Source organism: Monodon monoceros, unplaced genomic scaffold (assembly GCF_005190385.1).
Source record: "Monodon monoceros isolate NGI ecotype Baffin Bay Population unplaced genomic scaffold, NGI_Narwhal_1 Super_Scaffold_3, whole genome shotgun sequence".
In the NCBI taxonomy this organism is placed as follows: domain Eukaryota; kingdom Metazoa; phylum Chordata; class Mammalia; order Artiodactyla; family Monodontidae; genus Monodon; species Monodon monoceros.
The window spans coordinates 55,698,102-55,721,908 of record NW_021703780.1 but is presented as its reverse complement, the minus strand read 5'-3'; the positions used below and the strand labels follow the sequence as shown (position 1 = coordinate 55,721,908).

Below are 23,807 nucleotides of genomic sequence, written 5' to 3'. Positions count from 1 at the left end.
GCTTCACTCCTCAGGCTGCTGACCTCGGATTAAATGCCACCTCCTCAGAGGAACCTCTGCTGACCCTCCCACACCAAAGTCCAAAGTCAGCTCCCCAGATTCAGGCTCCCATGGATCCTGCGGGCCGATTCTCTAGAACTTACTACAACTACCTCTAACTCGTGGTTCGGGTGACAACGGGTTTCCCACTAGAAGCAGAAGGGTCTGGGTTATGTCGTCATCACCTAGGGAGCTCACAGTCCTCTAGCCCGAGGTCTGACCCTTCTGCCACTGTGCCCACCACGACCGGCCACTGTCAAGGCAGGCAGGGGACCTGTCTGCTCAGCAAAGGCAACTGACCTTCTAAGAGAGGACCTGTGGGCAGGTCCTGGAGCCTGGGTCTCCCTATCCCCTCTCTCAGCTGCCTTTTGACCCTGGAAGCCCCTCTGATAGGCAGCAAAGATGCTGCTGAGACCCAGCACCCTCGTCCCCTGGGGCAGAAAGCTGACCCTGCCTGGGAGTGAGTGGTCACCTTACCGCAATGTCACCTTCCTCCAGCCTCATGCCTGCCAGCGACGCTGAGAACGGGAGGGGAGCCTGTGGTTAGCAGGAGGTCACATGACCGCCACAAAGCAAACCAGTCACCCCCCCACCCCGCCAGATGGGAGTGCAGCCCCCATCTCCCACCCCAGTCCACAAGCTAAGGGAGACGCAGGAACAGGGTGAGGCAAGGGCTCAGGACGCCCCAAGGGCTACAGGGTGGAGTCTCTGTGGTCAGGGTCTCTGATTTGGACTCAGAAACCTCACCTAAATGGGTCCAAACTCCCCACCCACTGTTAGGCACTCCCAGGAGTGCAGAGGACCAAGGGGGCCAAGTCAAGACACCAGGATACACACGGCGGAGAAAGACAAAGGCGAGGCCGGAGTGAGAGGCTTTCCCCCACCTCAGTGGTATGGAAAGGGGCAAGGTAATGTTGACTGTCCCGTTTATGTGAGGCCCATGACCGTGATGTTTATCTGCCTTCCTCACTGATACACCCTGGAACTGAAAGAAGGTCTGCCATGTAGCAGCAGGCCTAAACGTTGAGCAAACGAATGAATGAAGGATAAATGTGGGCAGGAACAGGTGTACTCAAACACTGCTGCTGAGGTACGATCAGCAGAGTGCCAGAGCCCTGGATTCAGGAATCCTACCTCTGAGAGCTTATCCTATAGGCCGCAGGGGTCCCCAACGCCCTACCGGTCCGCACAGCAGGAGGTGAGTGGCGGGCGGGTGAGCGAGTGGAGCTTCATCTGCCGCTCCCCATCGCTCGCGTTACCGCCTGACCCATCCCCCCCCCCCACCCCGTCCATGGAAAAACTGTCTTCCATGAAACTGGTCCCCGGTGCCAAAAGGGTTGGGGACCGCTGCTATAGGGACAAGGGACAAGATAATGTTTGCATGGCCTAAACGGTAGAAGCCACGCCTACCTCCATCTCCCAGCTCCATCTAAGCGACATTGGCAAAGTAAATGCCAGGACAATGGAAACCTAAACAACCACTAATGATGTTGCACAAAAATATTGCCTTGGTTGGTTAAAATAAACTGTTTATTTATGGGCATAGGAAAAGAAGGTTGGAAGGACAGCCCTCAAAAGTTTGACTGTGGGGCTTCCCTGGTGGCGCAGTGGTTGAGAGTCCAACTGCCGATGCAGGGGACGCGGGTTCGTGCCCCGGTCCGGGAGGATCCCACATGCCGCGGAGCGGCTGGCCCCGTGAGCCATGGCCGCTGGGTCTGCACATCCGGAGCCTGTGCTCCGCAACGGGGGAGGCCACGGCGGTGAGAGGCCCACGTACCGCAAAAAAAAAAAAAAATTTTAACTGTGGTTATCTCTGGGTTAAGAGATTATGGATGATTTTTTTTACATCCTTCCTTTGGTTTGTCGGTACTTAAAAATTTTTTCTGCAATGAAGAGGTATCCCTTGTGTATAAGAAAAAGCATAAGACTAATGCATTACTTAAGGCAGCAGCAAAGTGAAGGTCAGGTTTAGGCAGGGACTGGCTGAGGGCTACCTGCCTGGTATCTCCAACATTCAGCCTGAAACCGCAGTCCAAGAGGACGGTTTAGGAAGCTGCTCCTTTGTTGTTCCCTCTGCAACATGCCCAGAAGCTCATGCTTCTGTGGTTCAAAAGCAGGCCCATTATTCTCCCTGACATTCTTCCAGTTGATAGAGTAGGTGTAAGAATATACATTTTTCTAACCAGACTCAGAAACTTAAGAAACAAACTTACGGTTACCAAAGGGGAAAGGTGGGGGCAGGGGGGAGGGAAATACTGGGAGGTTGGGATTAACATATACACACTAATATATATAAAACAATCAACAAGGACCCACTGTCTAGCACAGAGAACTCTACTCAGTACTCTGTAATAACCTATATGAGAAAACCATCTGGAAAAGAATAGATATATGTATATGTATAACTAAATCACTTCGCTGGACATACAACATTGTATATCAACAATGCTCCAATATAAAAAAACAATGCATTTGTTTCTAACAAGACTTGATGAAGTTACTTTCATTTTGAAAGGCAAACAAACGTGGCCCACAAAGCATAGAATTGTCCTGAATCGGTGCTTGTGCACCATCTGTTACTTTCTGAGGGTGACTCAGCTTTTAGGGCAGAGAGGAACTGGGGCCTGGCATCCTCCAGGAGCCAGGGCACCAGAACATGCCCACCACAGGCCGGAGCTTCCTCTCAAATCAGGCACCCAGGGGACAGAGCGACAGGCTTCAAGCCTTGCTCCTGCAGGAATTTGGCCACTGTCTACCAGCCTCTATCTCACCTCACCTCAGACCAGGAACATGAGGGTCCCTTCTCCAAAACCTGCTCTGAGTCTGGGTTTGTGCCTTGACAACAGGGCTCCGTGTGAAGTTCTACAGAATCTGTGCAGGGACGGGGAGACCCTCGTCTGGCTCCTGGGGGTTCCCTGCAGATGCCAGAGTGGAGGCCACCCCAGAAGGGAGGGGGCACAGCCAGGACCCTGATGCAACCACAGGGGTGGCGGGGACATCCTCGCTGAGCCCTCAGCTCCAAAGCAGACAGGCCTAAAGCAGACTTAGGAGCACCACGAGTGTTACTCATAGTGGTGGCAGAAACAGTAGTAACGGTGACTTAAATGTTTTTTCCCGGGCACAAAAATACACATAGATACTGCAGAAAATACGGCACATAAAATCATCACTAGGATGATGAGTGAATTTTAACAAGACCTTCAGCTCCATTTCCAGGCACACAGCTCCACGCCTAGACGCGTGTGCCTCTCTCTTTTTATTTTTTGCTGTCCACATCCTCATCTGTACAACCAGTAGGAGGTAAGTACAGGGAGGCTCACGGGTGTGGAAACCAGAGGAAGGGCTGAAGTCAGACCCCGGCCTCCACCAAACCCTTCCATATGTACCTGAGACTCGCGGCCTTAGAGAAGGAATGGCTGCTTAGGATGGCAACTGGGGGTAGAGCTGCCAGATAAAATATAAGACGCTCAGTCACAGTTCAAGCTCAGAGAAACAATATTTGGGACACACTTACACTGAAAAATCATTTGTTATCTGAAACTCAAACATTGCCTGGGACTTACTCATCCTACCTAATCATTTGTCCTTCCTCTGAATTCAAGTTTAACTGGGTGTCCTGTATTTGTATTTACTCTATCCAGCAACCCTGATTTGGTGGCCCATTAGGAAAACGGCTGCAGAGGTGGGGTGAGGGGCAGCAGTCTGGTGGTACTCATTGTGACCACTCGGCCTTTCTTTAGAGACCTGTCAGCCCCTCCGGGGTGGGGGGGCCTCAGGAACCCCCAGAGGAGAAGAAAAGGAGGAAGAGGAGACAAGGGGCTTGGATGAAGTCGTACCTATAGGTCAAATGATGGGGCAGAGACTCAAAGCTGGGTCCCAGAGGAAGGGTTGGGGGAACTGAGATGTTTAGCTTGGAACAGAAAAGGCAGGTGAGCAAAATCCCACCCTTGGACGTGTTGAAACTGGAGGAGGTTTTGAACTGCTGCTAATTCTGAGGCTGAGGGTCTGGCACTCTAGCACCAGCCACCAGGGCCAGGCAGGCGTGTAAATAAGCTGTATTTATTCTGTCCTTGAATTTGTCTTTTCATCACTTTTCTTCATTTTTCCTGTTTGTCTTTTCCCAAACTGATAATGTTGTAAATATTTGTTTTAAATTAGAAATTTAATAAAAATTAATGGCTGTTGCTAAAAAAAAAAAAAAAAAAAAAAGACAAGACAAGAAAAGGCAGGTGAGGGAGGGTGGGCACTGTCTTCCTCAATCGCTGATCAGGTTTCTTTCACCTGAAGGTGCAGCACTCAGTGGCTCTTGTGGGCAGAGTCAGAGCCAAGGTGGGGCAGGTACAAGGCATGAGAGTTCAGAGCAGCAGGCGGGCAGGCACCAAGGGAGGGAGGGCCCGCCCCGGACAGGCTTCCCCAAGAAGCCCCAAGAAGCCGGCTGGCATTCTCCAGTGTCCCACAAGGACCAAGGCGGGCTACTGGGAGGGTGAAATCCCCTGAGGTGCTCACCTGGGTTGTCCCCAGTGAAGGCCACCACTTTGCATCCTGGAGGGAACCCATAGCGCTGGACGAAGTAGGAAGAAATGGCCCCCTGAGGAGAGAAGGCAAGCACGCTCTGCTGAGGCAAACCCCACCTGCTCGACACAACTGTCCACACCTCGGGCCACAGGAAGGCCACAGGCCTGGGTGGGGCCTACAGTCGCATCACACCTGGGACGTCCCTCCTGTTCACAGAACACCAGAGGAGCCCAGCACAGGGCTGCAACCACGCATGTGAGGTCATCCCACTGCCTTGAAGCCCACTTAATTTTGAGATTCAAGGCAACTGACCAGTTCCCATTGTGGATGTAGCATTAAAAATAAAGAAATAACAGGAGGAAATCATTAAGCAAACTCATAGAAGTAGATAATGCCTTGCACACACGCTCTATCAGTCAGATTAAGAGTCACTGGACATGTTTGTGCAGAGGTCAACGTTCTAAAGAAAATAAAGCAAGGAAAGGCTTCCACCAGGAACCACAGCTCTCAGGGCCTCTCCAAGACCGCCTGTGGGATCAGAGGGCAGGGATAACTTCTGGACAGACCTACAGTCTTGAGAGGGCACGGTTAAGAAAAGAAAGCATTTTCCCCCCTTTCCCTGTCTTGGTTCCAAAAGTGTAAAATAAATGATGGGATTTCCTGGTGTCTGGGAAGAACATTTTACTCCATCCAGCCAACTTTCGGATTTACATCAGAATAAAGCCATCTCCTGGGACATAACTGTCTTGGCTTCTGTTGCCTCAGAAAACGGAGCCTGAGTCAGGGCTTGTGCAGGTGGCTTATTTGGGGAAGTAACCCCAGGAAATGAGAAGGGGACAGGGAAGAATGAAACAGGGAATGGGGAAAAGCCCACCCCAGGGTCCTCTGTGGAGCTGGTCATGGCTGTGAGCTGCGTCTGAGGAGCTGCATGAAATGCATGGGGGGGGGGACTATCCACCTGGGGGTAGAACAGGGAGCAGCTCTCCGTAGCTCCCCACCAGTGAAGGGCACACGTGGGGTGCTAACTCCCTGAACCTCCAGGCTGGCAGAGCACAACTGTGGAGTCCCAGAAGGCTCTGGGCAGAAGTGAGGCAAATGAGATGCAGCTCAGGCAGGGTTCTGCTAGGCGACACCTGCGTGAAGCCACAACGGCTGGCAAAAAAGTGGGCTGGGAGGATGCAAGGTGGGAAGCGTCTGCTACACTATATCTCCAAACATTTTCCTGCAGAAAAGGAGAGAAAGCCATTTGGGCACCACCTTCAGAAAAAGGGATGACAGAAAACATGGATTTTGGTTGTTTCCCCCCATCACGTGGGTACCTATGTTACAAATGAAAATACACTTTTCACCATCAGTTTTTTTCCATTCCTCAAGCTGCTGGTGTCTGCACGGGCTACCTCTTGGAGGCATGTGTTTGTGGCATAAGGCAAACAAAGTCGGTTGCCGTGGACAAAACACCGCTTTCCATCTCACTTGAAACTAAAAGCTGTGTGTGGACTACCAGTCCCAGAGGCTTGGCTGTTTTCTGTTAGCGCTTCCTTTTTCTTTCTGCTGTGCATCAGCCTGCCTGGGTCCTGAACTGTCTGCTTCTACGGGGCAGCACACCCTTAACTTAAGCTCTGTGCGCTGGCCTCACGGCACCCTCTGGAGGATGACGATTTGGCTTTGAGATTCTGCTCATGGTGGCAAAGGCTGTTTTCAGCAGGTCACTGCTCATCTCAGAAAGTGCTTCTGTGGTTGGGACTCCACACGTGAGGAGTGAGGCACTCGTGATAGCCTGGTTCTCCTGGTGGCCCACCCCTCCCAGCTCTGTGACTCTCCCTGGGACTCAGGGGCCCTTGTCCTTCCTTCGCAGCCAACGCTCTTCACCACCCAGGGGTTCTGCTTGCTCTGGCTGTGGGGGACATGCTCCCCGCCAAAGGGCCGAGTGCAGGGCCCAACCAAGAACTTAGCCGGCCAACTAGGGGAAACCAGGGCATGGACAGCCAGTGTCTATTCCGAACGTGGGTGCCACACTGATGGTTAAAGGTTTTTTGTTTTTAATAAATTTATTTATTTATTTTGGGCTGCATTGGGTCTTTGTTGCTGCACATGGGCTTTCTCTAATTGCGGCAAGCGGGGGCTACTCTTTGTTGCAGTGCATGGGCTTCTCATTGTGGTGGCTTCTCTTGCTGCACAGCACAGGCTCTAGGAGTGCGGGCTTCAGTAGTTGTGGCACGCAGGCTCAGTAGTTGTGGCTCACGGGCTCTAGAGCACAGGCTCAGTAGTTGTGGTGCACGGGCTTAGTTGCTCTGTGGCATGTGGGATCTCTGGGACCAGGGCTCAAACCCATGTTCCCTGCATTGGCAGTTGGATTCTTAACCACTGCACCGCCAAGGAAGTCCCTGGTTAAAGCTTTTTAATTGAATTGTTTGGTTTTTTGCTGTTAAGTTGTATGAGTTCTTTATATATGTATTGGATATTAACCCTTTATCAGATATATAGTTTGCAAATATTTTCTCTCATTTGATAGGCTGCCTTTTCACTTTGTTGACCGTTTCCTTTGCTGCGTAGAAGCTTTTTACTTTGATGTAGTTATTGCACCTGAGTATAAGACACTGATACAGACATTTCGCTCTGAATAACATCAAATACTTATCTTGTACTAGACAAAGTCACATGTGTGTGTGCCCGTGTGTAAATGGATGTGTGTGTGTGTGTGTGTGTGTGTGTGTGTGTGTGTATACTACACAGCTTCCCCAGTAGCTGCCAGCTCTCCAGTGAGCCGCGTCACTGGGCAGGGAACCTACCACAACTGAGCATGACGGCACCGGCAGGCCGAGCTTCTCCTCTAGATGAGGCGCACAGGCACCAAGGCAAGCCTGCGACCAGACTTTGTCCTGGATCCGCAACAAGTTCATTCCAGAACCTAAGGAAGGAAGGAAACAAGAAAGAGAAATCTCAAAAAGAGACCTTTTGTAAAAATGCACAAATCTGGCCGAGAGTGGATCATTCTTGCAGCAAACGTATACCTGGAGCTCTTTCCCGATGGAACGTATACAATGTGCCTGGGTAACTCTGGAACCAGAGAGCCATAGGTCAGCAGGGCCCTTAGAAACACATGCCTCCACCCCCCCCCCCAAACATTCCTCACGGGCTTAAATCCCACAGTTAGCCTGGAAATCCATTGCTCTAAGACCTGGCTGGGGGAGGGGAGCTCCCACCAATGTCACCTAGGATGGCTCTGCGTGTCCCCTGGGGTTCAAGGCTAGAGGCAGCCCTGGCACTTATGTGGGTCAGCTCTCAGGGATTTCCCAATCACATCTAACTTTTCGAGGAAAGCTCTCAGACGCCTCTAAACTTCCTCATGCTCGTCACTAAGATCAGCTAAGTCTTCCCTAAAACGATCTACTTCTCCCAAGGTTCCCCTGAGGATGGGGAGGGAGGAGAGCCCAGAGCTCAGGTGGACAGCCCTCCTCCGCTATGGGCCCAGGTGGAGGCAGGCAGGTGGGTCGGGTGCTGCTAGAGCCCCATGCCCATGTGAGATGGTCAGACTGCTGGTAAATGAAGAGGTGACTTCTGGACAGTGAGGGGAGTGGGTGGAGACCCAGCTGAGGATGAAGCTCAGGAATGTCTAGAGCAACAACGTAACCTTCCCCAGCAGCACTTAGTGGCTGGCTGGGGTGAGTGTGGAGGACACAGGTGGATACAGGCTATTCCACGGGTAGGGCTCTGCTGGTCTGAGCTCCAAGAAGCTGGGTTCCTGTGTGGGACGAAGCTTTTCTTCTCCAGATTGTGAGTGAAGCTTCGGGACCACTCCTTAGTCACCCTCCGTGCCCTGAAAACTAGAGTAGCGTCTGGTACACGACAGCACTCACACACTTCAGCTGAGCTCCCAGAGACTCGGAGCAACTCGAGGCTCTTCCGAGGCCACCCTCCCAGGCCTGGGCTCTTGCTCTGCATTCTCCTCTCTCCATGCTAGTCTCACCCAAGAGCTCCTGCAGCAACCTCCTCCCAGCTCTCCTTCTTCACTGGCATCGTCTGCATTTATTTGTTTGTTTGTTTGTTTATTTATCAGAGTATAGTTGCTTTACAATGTTGTGTTAGTTTCTACCGTTCAGCACAGTGAATCAGCCATACATATACACATATTCCCCTCTTTTTTGGATTTCCTGATCATTTAGGTCACCACAGAGCACTGAGTAGAGTTCCCTGTGCTATACAGAAGGTTCTCATTAGTTATCTGTTTTATACATAGTATCTGCATTTTTGTTAGGGTTTTGATTCCAGAAGCTCACCACTCTCATGAGTTCCCCAAATGTGGACAAAAACTTCAATAAGTAACTCCTTGTGGGAGCCAGGCTCCAAGATGATCCCTACTCATGCCCTAGTGTTCACACCGTTTGAGGTCCCCTCTCCCTGTTCCCGTAGGCCTGTGTGACCAGGGACAGGGATGTACATCACTCCCAAGATCATGTGAAAGACTCTGCAGCTTCTGCTTGGCCGCTGTCTCCTCTTACCCCTTGCTTGGGGTGAATCCAGCTCTCATATGGGGGAGGGGCTCACATGGCAAGGAACTGAGGCCTCTGGCCCACGGTCACGTGCGTGGCCTGGAAGTGGATCCTCCAGCCCCAGTCAAGCCTTTAAGTGACCGCAGTGCTGGCGGCCAGCTTGAGTGCCACCTCCTAAGAGACCCTAGGCCAGAACCATCCAGAGAAGCCACTCCCTGATTACTGACCTTCAGAAACTCTGTGAGATAATAAACATTTATGACTCTCGGCTGCTAAGCGCTGGGGCCATTTGTTACACCGCAAAAGATAATACACTCCCTTCTTGGCAACAGACGGTAGGGCTGGAAGACTGGCACCCACCCGGGTGCATGGGGCTCACACTGCCCGCACACCCGCTAAACAGACCCACACCATAGACTCCGAAGACTTACCATCACTGTAGTCAATAGGAGAGTGAGACCCAAGGAACAGAGAAGCAGCAAAACTACTGACCAAGGAAATTCTCTGCAGAAGAGAGAAACACAGTGAGATTTATGACTCACTTCCATAAACAACTGACTACTTCTGACACACACACAACAGGACAAGAGTTTTAAACTGGGGAGGGAGGTAGAACTTTTGGGCACGATGCCCCAGCAATGTGAGGGACTGAGTACCCCTCAGTCCTTCAGGGTATTTTGAGTGGCTGGAACAGTCCCCTTGTTCTGCAGTTTCTGACAAGCCATAAAACTGTCAAGTTCAAAATGAAAAAAAAAAAAAAAAAAAAGGGAGTTCCCTGGTGGGAAGGATTCCGGGTTTTCACTGCCTGGGGTCTGGGCTCGATCCCTGGTCAGGGAACTAAGATCCCGCAAGCTGCGAGGCACTGCCAAAAATAAAAACCAACAACAAACCAACCAACTACAAAACCTTATAAAAAAGCCACGCTTAGGGAAGCAGGTTTTCACCCAGAATCCATATGCCAGGGAGTGTGGTGCCCTGATTTCCCTCCTCCATGTCTGTGGTCTTTATATCTAGTCACAGAGGAAGTGGGATGCGTGGCCACAGGATTCAGAAACAACAAACACAGTCTCAGGGGTTCAGAATGAGAAGGGAAAGCCGGCCCCTCAGAAGCCAGAGGCGCCAAACATGAACGGGAGGAACTGATAATGGATTCTAAACGTCACCCTGAGGGTCTCTGCTTCCACGTGGGAATCGCGGGCCCTTGGACCAGGGGAGAGAATGCCATCACCTCCTGTCCCCAGTTGGGCCACCTTTGTTCCACACACAGAATTCAGAGAATTTTTATCACCCCCTCCACCCAAAACCTTCATTAACGGCTAAAGCTGCACAGTAATCTGGAACCTTGAATCATTAAATTAAAAACCGCATGTTAACGTCCAGGGTTTAAAAGGCAATTCGGTTTGACACAAGCTGATCATTTTCCAATTACTCAGAGAGGACAATCACTAGCCAGGATGTTGAGCTGCTTCTCAGGCAGCACTAGGTGCTGGCTTTCAGCAACTGTGGATCAAGGAATGAACCTGGGTTCCTGGCTCTGGCTGAAGGGCCACAGCTGGAGACATTGGTCCAGCCTTACAAATTTCCTAAGAAAACAGTGACCCCACACCAATCAAATGCAGGTAACCACCCTGCATTAACCACGGAAATTGAGCAGACAGAGCCTAAGGGCACCCAGATCTCCTACTCAGGCGGTCCCAGGAAGCCACCAGTCCCCCTGCTCCCACCCTGACCCTGACCTCCACCCTTCCGGTCAGGAGAGCCCTGGAATTCTCTTTCCCACAATTCCGTTCTTTCCCTCCTCTTTGGAAAAAGCCTGACAATGAGAATAAAAGCAAATTGAATATATATCATCTTTAATGTCTGCTAATCAATGTTTTTAGCCCATGCACATGAGATTTATTTATGCTGTTATAAAAGGAATTCAACTGTGACTTTCAATCAAAGAGGAATGTTTAGGGACTTCCCTGGCGGTCCAGTGGTTAAGACTTCGCCTTCCAATACAGGGGGTGTGGGTTCGATCCCTGGTTGGGGAGCTAAGGTCCCACATGCCTCGCAGCCAAAAAACCAGAAACAGAAGCAATATTGTAACAAATTCAAGAAAGACTTTAAAAATGGTCCACATCAAAAAAAAAAATCTTAAAAAAAAAAAGAGAAAAAAAAAAAAGAGGAACGTTCAACCAACCTCTGTGTGTGAGTAGGCCTCGGGGTTCTGCTGGTAAAGCTTTGCAATTTGGTTTCCTGTAAATCGCTGGAAAAAGAGTGTAAATTCTTAAAAACCCAAATCCAACAGGGAATGATCAACTTCATAAAGTAAAGTTCGTGTAGCATGCTCTGAAGATTAGTTAGCATAATGAGAGCTTAAGGCCTCAAATCTGGAAATGTCTGATGTCTGCTGAGCATCCTTAGTAATAACCTCGCTCCTCACACAGGAGGGTGTCTGCTCTGACCAAGGGCACCCATGCAGGGGACTCAGGTATTATCCCCGCCCACATTCTTCTTCCTTAAGGCAACCCAGGTGGAGTTGGTCCTATTCCCCAAACCTCTGCTCCAGGGAGTATCGAATTACCCCAGCTGGGCCAATAGCAGCCACCCTATGGGATGGGGTAGGACCATGGATGAAGCCAACAGGAAAGAGGCACTTTTATTTTTTTTACTTTCCCAGGAGCTGCACTAAGCATCTTACAAACACTGACTCCTTTCAGCTCCCAAACTACCCAAAATGTAAGCGCTATTTTTATCTCCAAGTTAAAGCGGCTGAAACTGAGGTGCCATCGTCACCCGCATACACAGCACAGCCTGGGTCAAACGTCAGCTCTGACCTGGGAGGGCTGAGGCGCAACAGGAGGTCTGCCCGTGCCCGCTGAGCGGCACATGTGGCCTTGCTCAGAATGGCTCCACAGGGGTGGCACCCACACAGCCTCACGTGATCCCCACAGGCACAGGTCACCAGCCGTGTCCTCCCAGACACCCAGGGACAAGGCACCAGAGCCAGCAACCAGACCTTCCTCCTGGCCCAGCCCGTCCCCAGCCAGTGGCGGGCGTCGCCCACCTCATAGGCGCGGGACCCGGTGAGGCAGCTGAGAGCCTGGGCCCCACCCACGGTGGCCTCCAGCTGGCGGCACTGGGCTGTGGTGCTGGAGTCCATCCACACCGGGCAGTCACTGATGGAGAAACAGGCCTGGAAAGAAGGGGCAGAGGCACAGGCATGAGCTCCGCCCACTTACTCTGGGGGCCGCCCTGGCGCTGGCAGTCACGCCCATCACAGCAGCTGTGGACGCCTCTTCCCTGGATGTGACCTTGGAAGACCCATGCGCAAGCCCTTCATGTCCAAACCTCGGCCCGGCCTAGCGGGGTCTCTCCCCAGAAAGCTCAAGGTGGAAGGTTCTGGCGAGGACACTTGAGCACCACAGGCAATACCAGAGATGGGCGGTGAAGGGCCAGAGCTGCAGCAAAGGGCAGGTTGGCGGGGGCCTGTGGAGCCTGGGAGAAAAGGAGACGCCAGAGCCTACCTTCCCAGCATCACCGGGAGGCATCACGTCCCAGGAGGAGATTCCTGAGGGGGGAACTCGCAACACAGTCCTGCTGGGCTGGAGGGGACCAGTGTGATGTGGGCTGTTAGCACCTGAGCCTCTGTCCAGACAGCAGGGATGTCTGTGGCAGGCAGGCAGGGAAGACCACGCTCACAGGCCTGCTGCCCAAGCCAACTTCCCACACCCTTGACGATGCACAAAAGCCCCAGGCTTCAGGGCCCACAGGATTCGGGGCCCTTCTCCCCACTACGGAAGTTTCTCAGATTCCCACAGCACGGCCAGTTACCTGCAGCTGCTCGTGCAACAGGAGGTCCGGTGACAAGCTTGCCAGAACCTGGCTGGCCCCAGCCTTCCAGTACACGCTTCCATGTTGCTGCCGAGGGAAAACCCAAGCCCATGTTCACGTGGCTGTGGCCACACACCTGTGTCAGCCTCCTGGAGACCCAGAAAGACCCCAGACCACACACCAAAGAACTGGACTCCAAGCCTGCCCCGCCACTTGTAAGTCGCAGAGGTCATTACCTTTATGAGACTTGGTTTTCATTTCTATAATATGGGGAGGAACTCTGCCCTGTCCACCTCAAAACTTGTAGGAAGGGTCCAAGAAAGAACTATCGGTCTGGATTTTGGTGGCTTTGTAAAACTGTACTTAAATATATTGCTCATAATACTACCTGACATTCACTCATTCATTCACTTACCCATTATTCATTCAACAAACATTGATGGATCACCCAGATCGTGCCAGGCATGGGACAGATGACTAGGGTAGTATTGTTGCTACTCTGCAGGATACTGGAGTTGAGTCAGGGAAAAGGACACAAACGGACAAAACCCTATTAAGTGCAGTGGCAGGGCTGTGGGAACACAGAGGAGGGGAGGGGCATCTAGCCAGCTGGGGGTACAGGTGGGTAGAAGTGGATGTGATAATTAGGGAAGGATCCCGGAGTTGAGGGTGGAGGTGCTCCACGCAGAGAGTAACCACAGCTGAGAGAGGCTGGCAGGTGCACGGAAGGGGCCTGAGGCTGGGGCGGGGGGCAGTAGGGACTGGACGGGGAGGTGACAGCCTGAGCCTTGACATCCATGCTCGGGAGGCTGGGGTTTGTCTTGGGGTGATGAGAACTCTGGATTGGCAGGGGAGTGACATGGCCAGGGCTGAATGTATGAAAGGGCTTGTGGGAGTCATGGAGAAGGTAGGTTGGAGGAAAGGAGGAGAAGCAGAGGCCCAGAGAAAAATGATGGGTACTAGGCCTGGGGCAACAGAGGCGGAGTTGGAGAAGAAGTGGCAGACTCAAGAGTCATGTACAAATCAGCAGCACGAGGGGACCCCCTGCATGTAGGGGTGGGAAAATGGAGGGGTCAGGAATGACACCTGGGTTGTGGCCCCGGTGGAGAAGGAGAACTCCCCAAGAAAGGACACCGGAGGAGGACATCGGGGGAAAGACAGTGTGCTCAGTCTGGGACATGATAAGTTTGGGGTATTCCTGGGACACCCGGCCAAGGGGGCGGAGGGGATGTCTGGGAGGGAGAGGGTGTCCAGGCCTGGGGTTCAGGTGAGAGATGTGGACAAGATCACCAGGGACTCTGTTTAGTGTAACAAGGACACAATCAATACACTCCTGTTAGGTCAGGGGAAGAAGAGGCCTCTTCAGAAGCATCAGTAAGCGCTCTAATGAGGATGTGAAGACACGCTAATCCAGCATGGAGCAAAGTGATTCGGGGGATAACACTGGACTTGAATCCTGACCCCTCCTAGCAGCTATGTGACCTTGGGCAAGTGACATCACCACTTGGTGCCTCTGTTTCGCCATGTAAATGGCAGTGACAATAAAAGCAGCTAAAGCTTAAAGTTTTCTTGCCCTGTCCTATGTATTTAACATTCACATTGACCCTACGGCACATGGATTAAGTTAGTGCATGTCAAATGCTCAGTACTGCACCTGCCATACACTAAGTGCTCCATTGTTACTAATATCTCTACTACTAAAACTACTATCATTATTAGCATGATTTCTGACTTTGCTTTTACTTCCAAGAAACGGAAAAGCAATTTTGTGCCCTCAAACAGTCATAGTACATTCATGTCAAATGCTTCCTCTTCCCCTTAGAGGACCTCTATCCAGTGCCTCCTCACCCTGTGTCCTATTTTGTATAACGCTTAATTGTAAGAACTGTCTCAAATCCTTTTGCAAGAAGGGAAGTGATATATCCACCAAGGTGAAACAGCTATACGGATTTTCACTGCAACAAAATGTGCGCTGTGGCTTTCAAGAACAAGCAACTTCCCTCGAGGGAAGCTGTCACCTCAGCACCTGCACTGCTGCCCAAGACAGATGCCCTTATGCCATAGACGGAGGCTGCAGCAAACAAACCTGGCCCGCCCCAGACAAGGCGAGGACTTGAGAGAAGTCAAAGCCCGAAGCCTTCATCTTCTCCAAGATGATATCCAAAGCCTGAGAAGAAACACAGAATCCACCGTGACTGTCCTGAACCACGGAACCAGGCTAACACACAAGCCTTGATTTGGACTGTAAGTGCCTGCCCTTCCAGCGGAGGCAGAGAAGGAACTGAGGACTCGGGATTTGGAAGCACTAGAATAAATACATCAATTAAACAAGTAGGCATCAAGCAAACAAAAAAGTGAGCTATGCTAAAAATATTTTAAATAAATGGAATCAGAAACCAGCACTCCTCAAATTTTGCTTCTCCAATTGGTGACTTCCAGGCACGCAGGAAGAGCAAAAACGAGGTGGCTCAAATTTCGGTTTCTTTTATCTGCGTTTTCAACCCACCATATTAGTGATATAACTTCACTGCAATGGAGAGGCAAAGAGCAAAGCAGAGGCTCCCATCAGAACAGGGCTCCAGGCCCAGACTCCTGTGTCCGAGAGTACAGGTTGGAGGGAGGAGGTAAAGATGGTGACCATTTGTCCCAACCCCCTATTTCCCCCTCCACCATCTGGTTGGAACTGCCTTTCTGGCAAGACCCCATGTGTGGGATGGATGGTGCCACCCAGCAGAGCCTGACACTTCCCCGGGAATTAGATACGTACCCCAGGCTGTGTTTTCTTCAGGGTACAGAAGCCACTGGAGCTTTGGCCTGACCCTCCCACCCCCATCCTATGCCGGGAGGGCTCTTTCACAGTCCTGGCTGCGGCTGCCAACTTGGCCCTGCTTGCCAAACCTCAGGCAGGGAGTGGGGCAGAGCTGGGGAAGGGACTGGCAAAGCTAGAACGGGTCCAGTTCTGGGGGCCCCTCAGGAGTAGCAGTTATCCTGGTCCCAACCCCAAGCCTGGCTCTCTACTCACTTGCCACCTCCCCAAGTTATGGCCTTGGCCCATCCGAAGCCCCTGACATCCTCAGTGGGACCTCCAGACAGCGACTCTTGCCGGTTACCCCCACTGCCACTGCCCTGTGCTCCGGCTCAGCCCTCTGAAGTATTTCCCCGGCAGCCTGTGCGGCGCAAGTTCATCCTTTACCCCCAATCCTCCAGTATGAGTCAGGGTTAGGCCGATAAAAAAGAAATCATCCTTGTTACATTAACAGAAAGAAGTTAGTACAGGGAATCGGTTAAACAGGTACTGGAGGACTGAAAAAGCTTTGGCCAGACACATCCAGTGCTGCCTTCGGCTGGCCTCTAGTTTCAGGGTCTCAGGTCCCCTGCGGCCCATGAGGCAGCCCTTGGCTCCTATCATACCTGCCTGTGCTGTCCACACACCCTGGCCCTGTGGCCCCGTGGGTCACCCGGATGTGGCAACAGGCATCTTCCTTTCTCGCTGGTCCTGAGCGAGCAGGCCTGGTTGGGATGGATCTGAGCCTGACTGGGCAGGTCACAAGCCACCATTCTGAAGGCCCCTGCCCCTGGAGTTAAAGAGTCTGGCGACTGAGCTCTAAGAGAAGAGCCCAAGGGGCATGTTTGGATCTCAGGGTTCAAGGGTGGCCACAGGGCCTGAAATCAGAGTGTTTGGGAAACGTTTGCTCTGTGGCATTTTAAAGATGGTCACTGGCAGGACTTTCCAGCTGCTCTGGCTTCAGAACCTGGAAGCCCTCTGTGAGTCCTCTCAGCTCAGGGGTACTGAGGCTGAGTCTGGCCCTAGGACCATGCAGATTCCACTTCCCCAGGAGGACCTCTCAACAGAGGCTCTCATGGGCTGCCACCTTTGGGCTTCCTAGCAAATCGCCAAGTCTGCTGGTAAGATGGGCTGGGAGAGGAGAGGGACAGGAATCCCTGTACTTACCTGGACCCACATCAGGACTGGAGAAGTCACTGTCAGCCCATCCTCGTGAACATGAACTCCACCCTGAGTCCTACAAGCAGAAGAGAGAATGTGGGATAGAGCCTCAGGCGGAGGCCCAGTGATGGCAAACCCTGGATGCCTCCTACAGAAGGAGAAGCACCCTCCCACCCCCGCAGCCTTGTGTGGGAACTCTAGATTGAACAGGGAAGATGCTGGGCAAGATGGAGAGAGAAGGCATGGAAATTGCCCGGTGTGGCACCAGAGGTGGCAATTCTCGGAAAGCACCAGCAAAAACAAGCCTTCTAAGTATAAGGGGTTCACCCTGCAAGGCGGTCACTTGGAGCAGTGGGCATGAAAGGACTGGAGAAATTTGGGGTTGGATTAGAAGCCCTCCCAAATCCACTTCATAATCTTGGAGTGAGGAGGCCTTTTAAACAATGACTCAAAACCAAGAAGCAACAGAAAAAGAGACTGAGAAGTTCAATGACATAAAAAACAAAAACTCAAATATGGCAACAACAGCAATAACCCAAGCAGAAGAAAAGAAGTAATTAAAATTAGAACACGAGCCAATGAAAATGAAAAGAGAAAATCAATGAAACCTAAAGCTGATCCTTTGGAAAGATCAATAAAATTGATAAATCTCTAGCCAGGCTCATCAAGAGAAAAAAGAGAGAAGACACAAATTCCCAACATCAGAAATGATAGAAGGGTCATAACTACTGTTCCCATAGGCATCAAAGGACAATAAAGGAATATTATGAACAACTCTATGGCCACAAACCTGATAGGTTAGATGAAATGGACCAGTTCCCTGAAAGACACAAACTACCAAAACTCTAACATGGGTGGCCTGCAGTAATATAAAGTATGAAAGCAAGGGCTTCCCTGGTGGCGCAGTGGTTAAGAATCTGCCTGCCAATGCAGGGGACACGGGTTCGAGCCCTGGTCTGGGAAGATCCCACATGCTGCGGAGCAACTAAGCCCGTGTGCCACAACTACTGAGCCTGCACTCTAGAGTCCGCAAGCCACAACTACTGAGCCCACGTGCCACAACTACTGAAGCCCCCGTGCCTAGAGCCCGTGCTCCGCAATAAGAGAAGCCACCGCAATGAGAAGCCCGCACACCACAACAAAGAGTAGCCCTGGCTTGCCACAACTAGAGAAAGTCCGTGTGCGGTAATGAAGACCTAATGCAGCCAAAAATAAATAAATTAAATAAATTTAAAAAATATATATATGAAAGCAAGGTGGCTTCCAACCTCAGCTCAAAGGAGACACATCAGCTGGGGGAGAAATAGATGGCAACACAGGTGATGGGCAGTGAGAGGGAAAGGCCAGCAGAGAAGGCTTCAAGAAGGAAGTGACATCTAAAATAGACATGGAGGGAAACTTCTACCAGGACCTCTCTGAGACACCTCAAAATCAACAAATCCACAGCTGTTATGGACTGAATTGTGTCCCCCAAAATTCATAAGTTGAAGGACTTCCCTGGTGGTCCAGTGTTTAAGACTCCATGCTTCCACTGCTGGGTGCACAGGTTCGACCCCTGGTCGGGGAACTAAGATCCCACATGCCACACAGCGCGGCCAAAAAAAAAAAAGAAAGTTTCTGGAACTGAATAAAAATGAAAATACAACTTATCAACTTAAAAAAAAAAGATCAGGACACAGATAACATAACTGGGAGACACCAGGGGTGCACTCACACAGAGAGACAACCATGTGAGAGGCAGCAAGAAGGCAGCCATCTGGAAACGAAGGAGAGAGACCTCAGAGGAAAGCAAGGCTGCCAGCACCTTGAAATTGGACTTCCAGACTCCAGACCCATGAGAACATAAATGTCTGTTATTTAAATCACCCAGTCTGTGGTATTTTATACTGGAAGCCCTACCAAACTAATACAAAACCTAAACTCATGATCTTTCTTCTGGAAACCAATTCTCTTTCATAGTCTACCACCCACCCTGAATGCCAGCCAGAAGCCTCACCTTCATATCTCACATTCAATTCTGTACCAAGACCTGTCAATTTTACCACCCAGCTCTCTCTCCTCCAGTCAACATCATTTCTCATCCAGATGATCTTGAAAAACCTCCTCAGTAGTTTTCCAACCTGTATTCTGGCCACATCCCACCTGCTTTCCCACTGCACCAGAGAGATCTTTTCAAAACACAAATAAAACCATGCCATGCCTCCCCGGCCCCCCCATTCCTATGGCCCTTCAGTGGGTGACCATAGCTTTTAGGATAAAGACAAACTCTATTCCATGGCCTATATGGCCCAACCCAGCTTCCACCTCCCTCTCTGCTCCCCAGCCACTTGGCCTTCTTCAGTTCCATTAATGAGCAGTGTTCCTTGCCACAGGGCCTTTGCACATGCTGTTCCTTCTGCGTGCAAAGCTCTCTACCTTCTATCACCTGGCTAACCCCACTCATTCAGATCTTGGCTTAAGCACTACTTCCTTAGGAACATTCCCTAAACTACTCTCACAAGTCTAGGTCACATTCCTTTACAATAAGCACTTGAAGAAGTGAGTTTCTTTCCTTCAATGGCCTTCTCTGAGTTTATAAACAAACAGTCTTTCGTTTTTTTTTTTCTTTAATCAATCAGTCTTTGATTGATATCAATCCCCCCCACTCAATGGGAAGCTCTGGGAAAGCAAGGACAATGTCTCTTTTTAGTTCACCATCCCAGCGCCCAGCACAGTGCTTGGTACAAAGTAAGTCTCAACTGATACCTACTATACATATATGAAGCAATAAGTGGAATTGGAAAGGAATGCAGGAGCGTGCATTCTAGGCATAGAAGAAAGATGCTGAGAGATTTATTAAGACAACCCCTCCTGCAGTTTGAGGAAACCAGAACAGTGTGGTTTATAAATGTAAAAGGTTGAAGGAGGGGGAGTTCCCTGGTGGTCCAGCGGTTAGGACTCACGCTGTCACTTGGTGGGGGGGGGTGCCCAGGTTCAATCCCTGGTGGGGGAACTGCAGTCCCGCAAGCTGCACACGGCACAGCCAAAAAAAGGTTCAGGGAGGACCTCAAAACCAACCCCCAACACACACATGCACACTGGGTACATACCCAAATTCTTGAAGGTCTCTGTCAAAATGCACACTGTCCTCATAGAAGACATTCAGCTCTGCATCAACTGCAACAACTTTTACCTGGAAGGCATTAAAAAAAAACAATGTATAGAATTTTCCTCAGCTTCTACACTGGTCCAGGGATATGAACATCACCAAGTGAAGCCCAGCCCCCTAGAAGTGGTTCAGTCTGGAGACCTCCTTGAGGCTGGGGTGCATCATTGTAACCATGGGAACAGAGGCCTCATCTGGGGACATATCCAAAGACTTAGTAAAATGGAGAAGCTGAGGCTAAGCAGAAACACCCATGTAGCTCAGGGAATTTTTGCCCTCCAAACAGCCAAAGCCAAGATGCCCTAGAGGTAGATGTCCACAGATAAGCTGGTTCCTGTGCCAGGCAAGGAGGTCTGAGAAAGTCCTAGAGGGGAAGGCATGGGAGGCAAGGTTTTGTGGTGTCTCTTGGAGGTCCACGCTTGCAGACATCTGAGAGGCAAGGTCCCTGGTCTGTTCCCACAGGCCATGGTCAAGGACCAGAGACACATGCCCCAATGGAGCAGACCTCCAAACTCAAGGATACAACTCCTTTCCTGGACAGATGGAGAAACTGAGGCCTAGCAGGACAACCTGACTTATCCAAGGTCCCACAGGACTTTGATCAGGGATTGGCCTTGCTCCCTTGACCCATCCGAGGAGGGGGATTTCACTGCAACTGTGTTGATTTCCCAAGTTAAGGAGGAGCCAGCCCCTTGGCACCCCAAGCCCAGTTTGAAGACAAATTTTGACTCTGCTTGCCTGTCTGACTGGCCCTGAGAGCAGCACAGCTGGGCACGTTGACCCGAGCACGCTGGTGCCAACCAAGGGCTGTCACAGGGTGGAACAAAGTTCAGGTGTACACTGTGCCCATTTCACTTAAAAAAAAAAAAAGCTTCTAGCGGTGATATGGTTGCAGTTCACTGGTTCTGCCTGCGTGTCTGCCCGTCTGTCTGGTCCTCTGTTTACAGTAGCTGAGCTCCTTCGGGTCCCTGTCAATCGGTGCCCATGACGGCGCGCGAGCCCTTCGGGTCCCCCCCAGCCTTCCGGGCATTTCCCCGCCACGTGCCCGTGGGTCCCTCGGGAGAGTGGGGGTGGACGCCCTTTCTGGGAGTTCCGGGGTCCAGGCCGGGAGGAGGCGCCGGGTCCCCGGGAAGCCCGAGAGGGAGGGGCGCCCGCGGCGTGGCCCAGGGTTCCAGGCGCCCGGGTCCCCCGACAGCCCGCCCGGCGTCGCGGAAGAGGCGGCCCCGCCCGGCCGACCCCGGGCCCGCGCCGATACCTGCTGCGTGCTGAAGTCCCAGCCCAGGCAGCAGCGGCGACCGGCGGGCTCGGCCATGGCCGCTGAGGTTCCAGGAAGCGTGTCGCTCTGCCGGTCCTTCCCGCCGCCGGACTGCCCCCGCGCCCCAACGCTCCGATGCGCCGGGGTCCGCCCCTCGCCCCGCCCGGCCGGACTCAGGCACCCGAGGCCCCCGCGGCCTTGCGCTCTGGCGCCGCCTGCTGGTGAACAGGGAGGGGACGCACCGCGGCTCGGCCTCCGCCTGCGCTTCGCACCTGGGCGACCGACGGGTTTCCCCTGCGCAGCTCGCTCTCTCCAATCCCGCCCCGCCCCGCTTCCCATCCAAATGTGCTCCCTGCACAGGCCCGGCCCTAACGCTGCCTGCCTTCTCTCGGAGGACGCCTGGGCCAGAGGATTCAACCTTAAGCCGGCTTGTCCCTGTCTCTCGGGGCCCTGAGCCTGGGGACTTACATGGCCGTCCCTCTCGGGTACTGCAGTAGCTGTCCACTCATAGTGGTGAGTTAGGGGGCACAGGGAAATGTGCCCTGGGGTTGGAGGCATGGGCTCCAGCAGGCCCTGTCCTGACCCAGTAGATCTCAGTAGTTCCCCAGCTCTGACGTGTGCCGCATCCCACCTCTGCATTTATCCCCAGTCTGACGTGTGCCGCATCCCACCTCTGCATTTAAAGTCAGAGCTCCTGAGCCACCTCGCCCCCACTTCCCCCGGAGGGGGCTCCTTCGTCACTCCTGCGGTCAGCTGGTATTCCAGGCACGGTGAAGGGGGATGAGAACCAAAAGCAGACTCACTCCTTCTCTTCCTGGAGCTGAGGACCCCTTCTCTTCCCCTCATTCCACCTAGTGTGTTCCGCAGAAGCCTTCCCAACACCCACCCAGGTGCTCCGCCCAGGAGCCCCCAGCGCAGCAGAGCCCCTGAATGCAATGGTCTTATTACCCACATCTCTCTTGCTGAACTTGAGCTGCTTGGAACCAAGATCCTCTTCTTAGCCCAAGGTCCCAAGGTCAGTGGCAGGGCTGGACCCAAAGCTAGTGAGTTCGGGTGCAGAATTTACATGTTTAACCACTAAACAAGACAATTTGCTGGGCAGCCTTGCGAGAAGGCCCGTGGCAAAATATAAAAGTCTCTTGAAGGCTGAGGCAGCTGGCTGTTTCTCAAGCTGCCTCACAGGAAGACCTACTCTTGGTCAGGGGTGCCGTTCTCTATGGGTTGTGGCATCTCTACCCCATGCTGGTGACTGGTGACTCATCCTTTCTCATGATGTAACAGCACTTTCACTGTGGCCACAAAGAAGACTACAGGTCTGAGAGCCCATTTGCCTGTTTAAGGAGACTGTACACCCACGATCTGATCCTCTAGCAAGGAATAAAGATGGAAATCTTAATTCCAGGTTATCAACGTGTCTCATACTGTCTTCCCTGTTGACGCCCTGAAAAGGCCCAGCCAGTAGTAGAGGGGTTTCAGGGAACCCTTGGGAAATGCTGCCGTGGCCTGAGGCTGGCCTTTTGCTTATCAGCTCCAACCTTGAACCTGGCTCCCTGCACCAGGGATTTAGGAACAAAGGAGAAACTGCCCTGGAGGTGTCTCTTCTCCATGACCAGGTTGTCCACAGTGCCTAGCAAGGTTCCTTCTCATATCAGGCCCTAAGGACACCACAGCCTGAGGGCGAGGCAAAACCACAGGATCAGATTGGCGTGTAAGGAAGGTCACTCAAGATGCTGTGTGTGGAGAATGGGGGCAAAGGGGAGGAAGGAAAAATGAGTTAGAATGTGGCTGCAGGAGGCCTGAGCTAGGGCTAACACCTCAGAGGTGCTGAGGATGGAGACTAGATGGATTCCAGAGATACTTAGGAAGCTCTGGGAACATTGTGGATTGCGAGAGGGAGCAGCAAAGGTAATGCTCAGGTTCCTGGCTTAGGTGACCTGGTTGGATAACCACTGATGCATAACAAAACACCCCCAAACTTGATGACTTAGAACAATCATCTTTTCTTGTCTCTCAGATGTCAGCAGGTCAGCTGATCTAGGCTCGGCTCAGTTAGAGGGGCTCTGCTCCATGTGTCTCTCATCTTTCCTTTCCTGGGAGCAGCAGTGTCCTACGGGCACGCTCTTCTCTTGACAGCAGCAGGGCAGGGAATTCCCTGGCCGTCCAGTGGTTATGAAACAGGAGGGAAGGGGGCAGGGCACGGCGTTTAAAAGCATGACATAGCCATAGGATATGACGAAAACTGGTTAGAACCAACTAGGTCCAAGATGGCAGAATATTCGACTTCCAGTGGACCTTGAGCCTCATCATATGCTCATTGTAATACATTAGCATAAGGTAAGTGACACACCCTCCAGCGCCATGACAGTTCTGGGGGCAACTATCAAAGACCAAAAAAGTGGGCAGTGGCCCAATTCCTGGAAATCTCCACCCCTGCCCCAAAATAGTTGGAATAATCCTCCCACTCATTAGCCTATGAAATTACCCAGCCCCCAAAAAACTAACCACACCATATTTCGAGGTCGCTCTTGCCTTCTGAGATGGCCCACTCTCTGTCTGTGGAACGTGTTTCTCTCTAAATATTACCTATCACTTTGTCTCTCA

General features: G+C 51.9%; 1 protein-coding gene across 1 annotated transcript in view; it reads right to left on the bottom strand.

Moving 5' to 3' along the window:
* XYLB (xylulokinase) overlaps positions 1-21,308 on the bottom strand; it is a 43,234-nt gene extending 21,926 nt beyond the window's left edge. Inside the window, exons 1-12 of the mRNA XM_029243645.1 lie at positions 21,207-21,308; positions 19,896-19,978; positions 16,813-16,882; positions 14,947-15,027; positions 12,857-12,947; positions 12,554-12,690; positions 12,094-12,222; positions 11,227-11,292; positions 9,476-9,548; positions 7,344-7,462; positions 4,546-4,627; positions 517-557 (exon numbers count right to left, since the gene is read on the bottom strand). Coding sequence (XP_029099478.1) covers positions 517-557; positions 4,546-4,627; positions 7,344-7,462; positions 9,476-9,548; positions 11,227-11,292; positions 12,094-12,222; positions 12,554-12,690; positions 12,857-12,947; positions 14,947-15,027; positions 16,813-16,882; positions 19,896-19,978; positions 21,207-21,263 — 1,029 coding nt within the window. The 5' untranslated portion in view covers positions 21,264-21,308. The remainder of the gene's footprint in view (positions 1-516; positions 558-4,545; positions 4,628-7,343; positions 7,463-9,475; positions 9,549-11,226; positions 11,293-12,093; positions 12,223-12,553; positions 12,691-12,856; positions 12,948-14,946; positions 15,028-16,812; positions 16,883-19,895; positions 19,979-21,206) is intronic.
* Between the last annotated feature and the right edge of the window lie 2,499 nt (positions 21,309-23,807).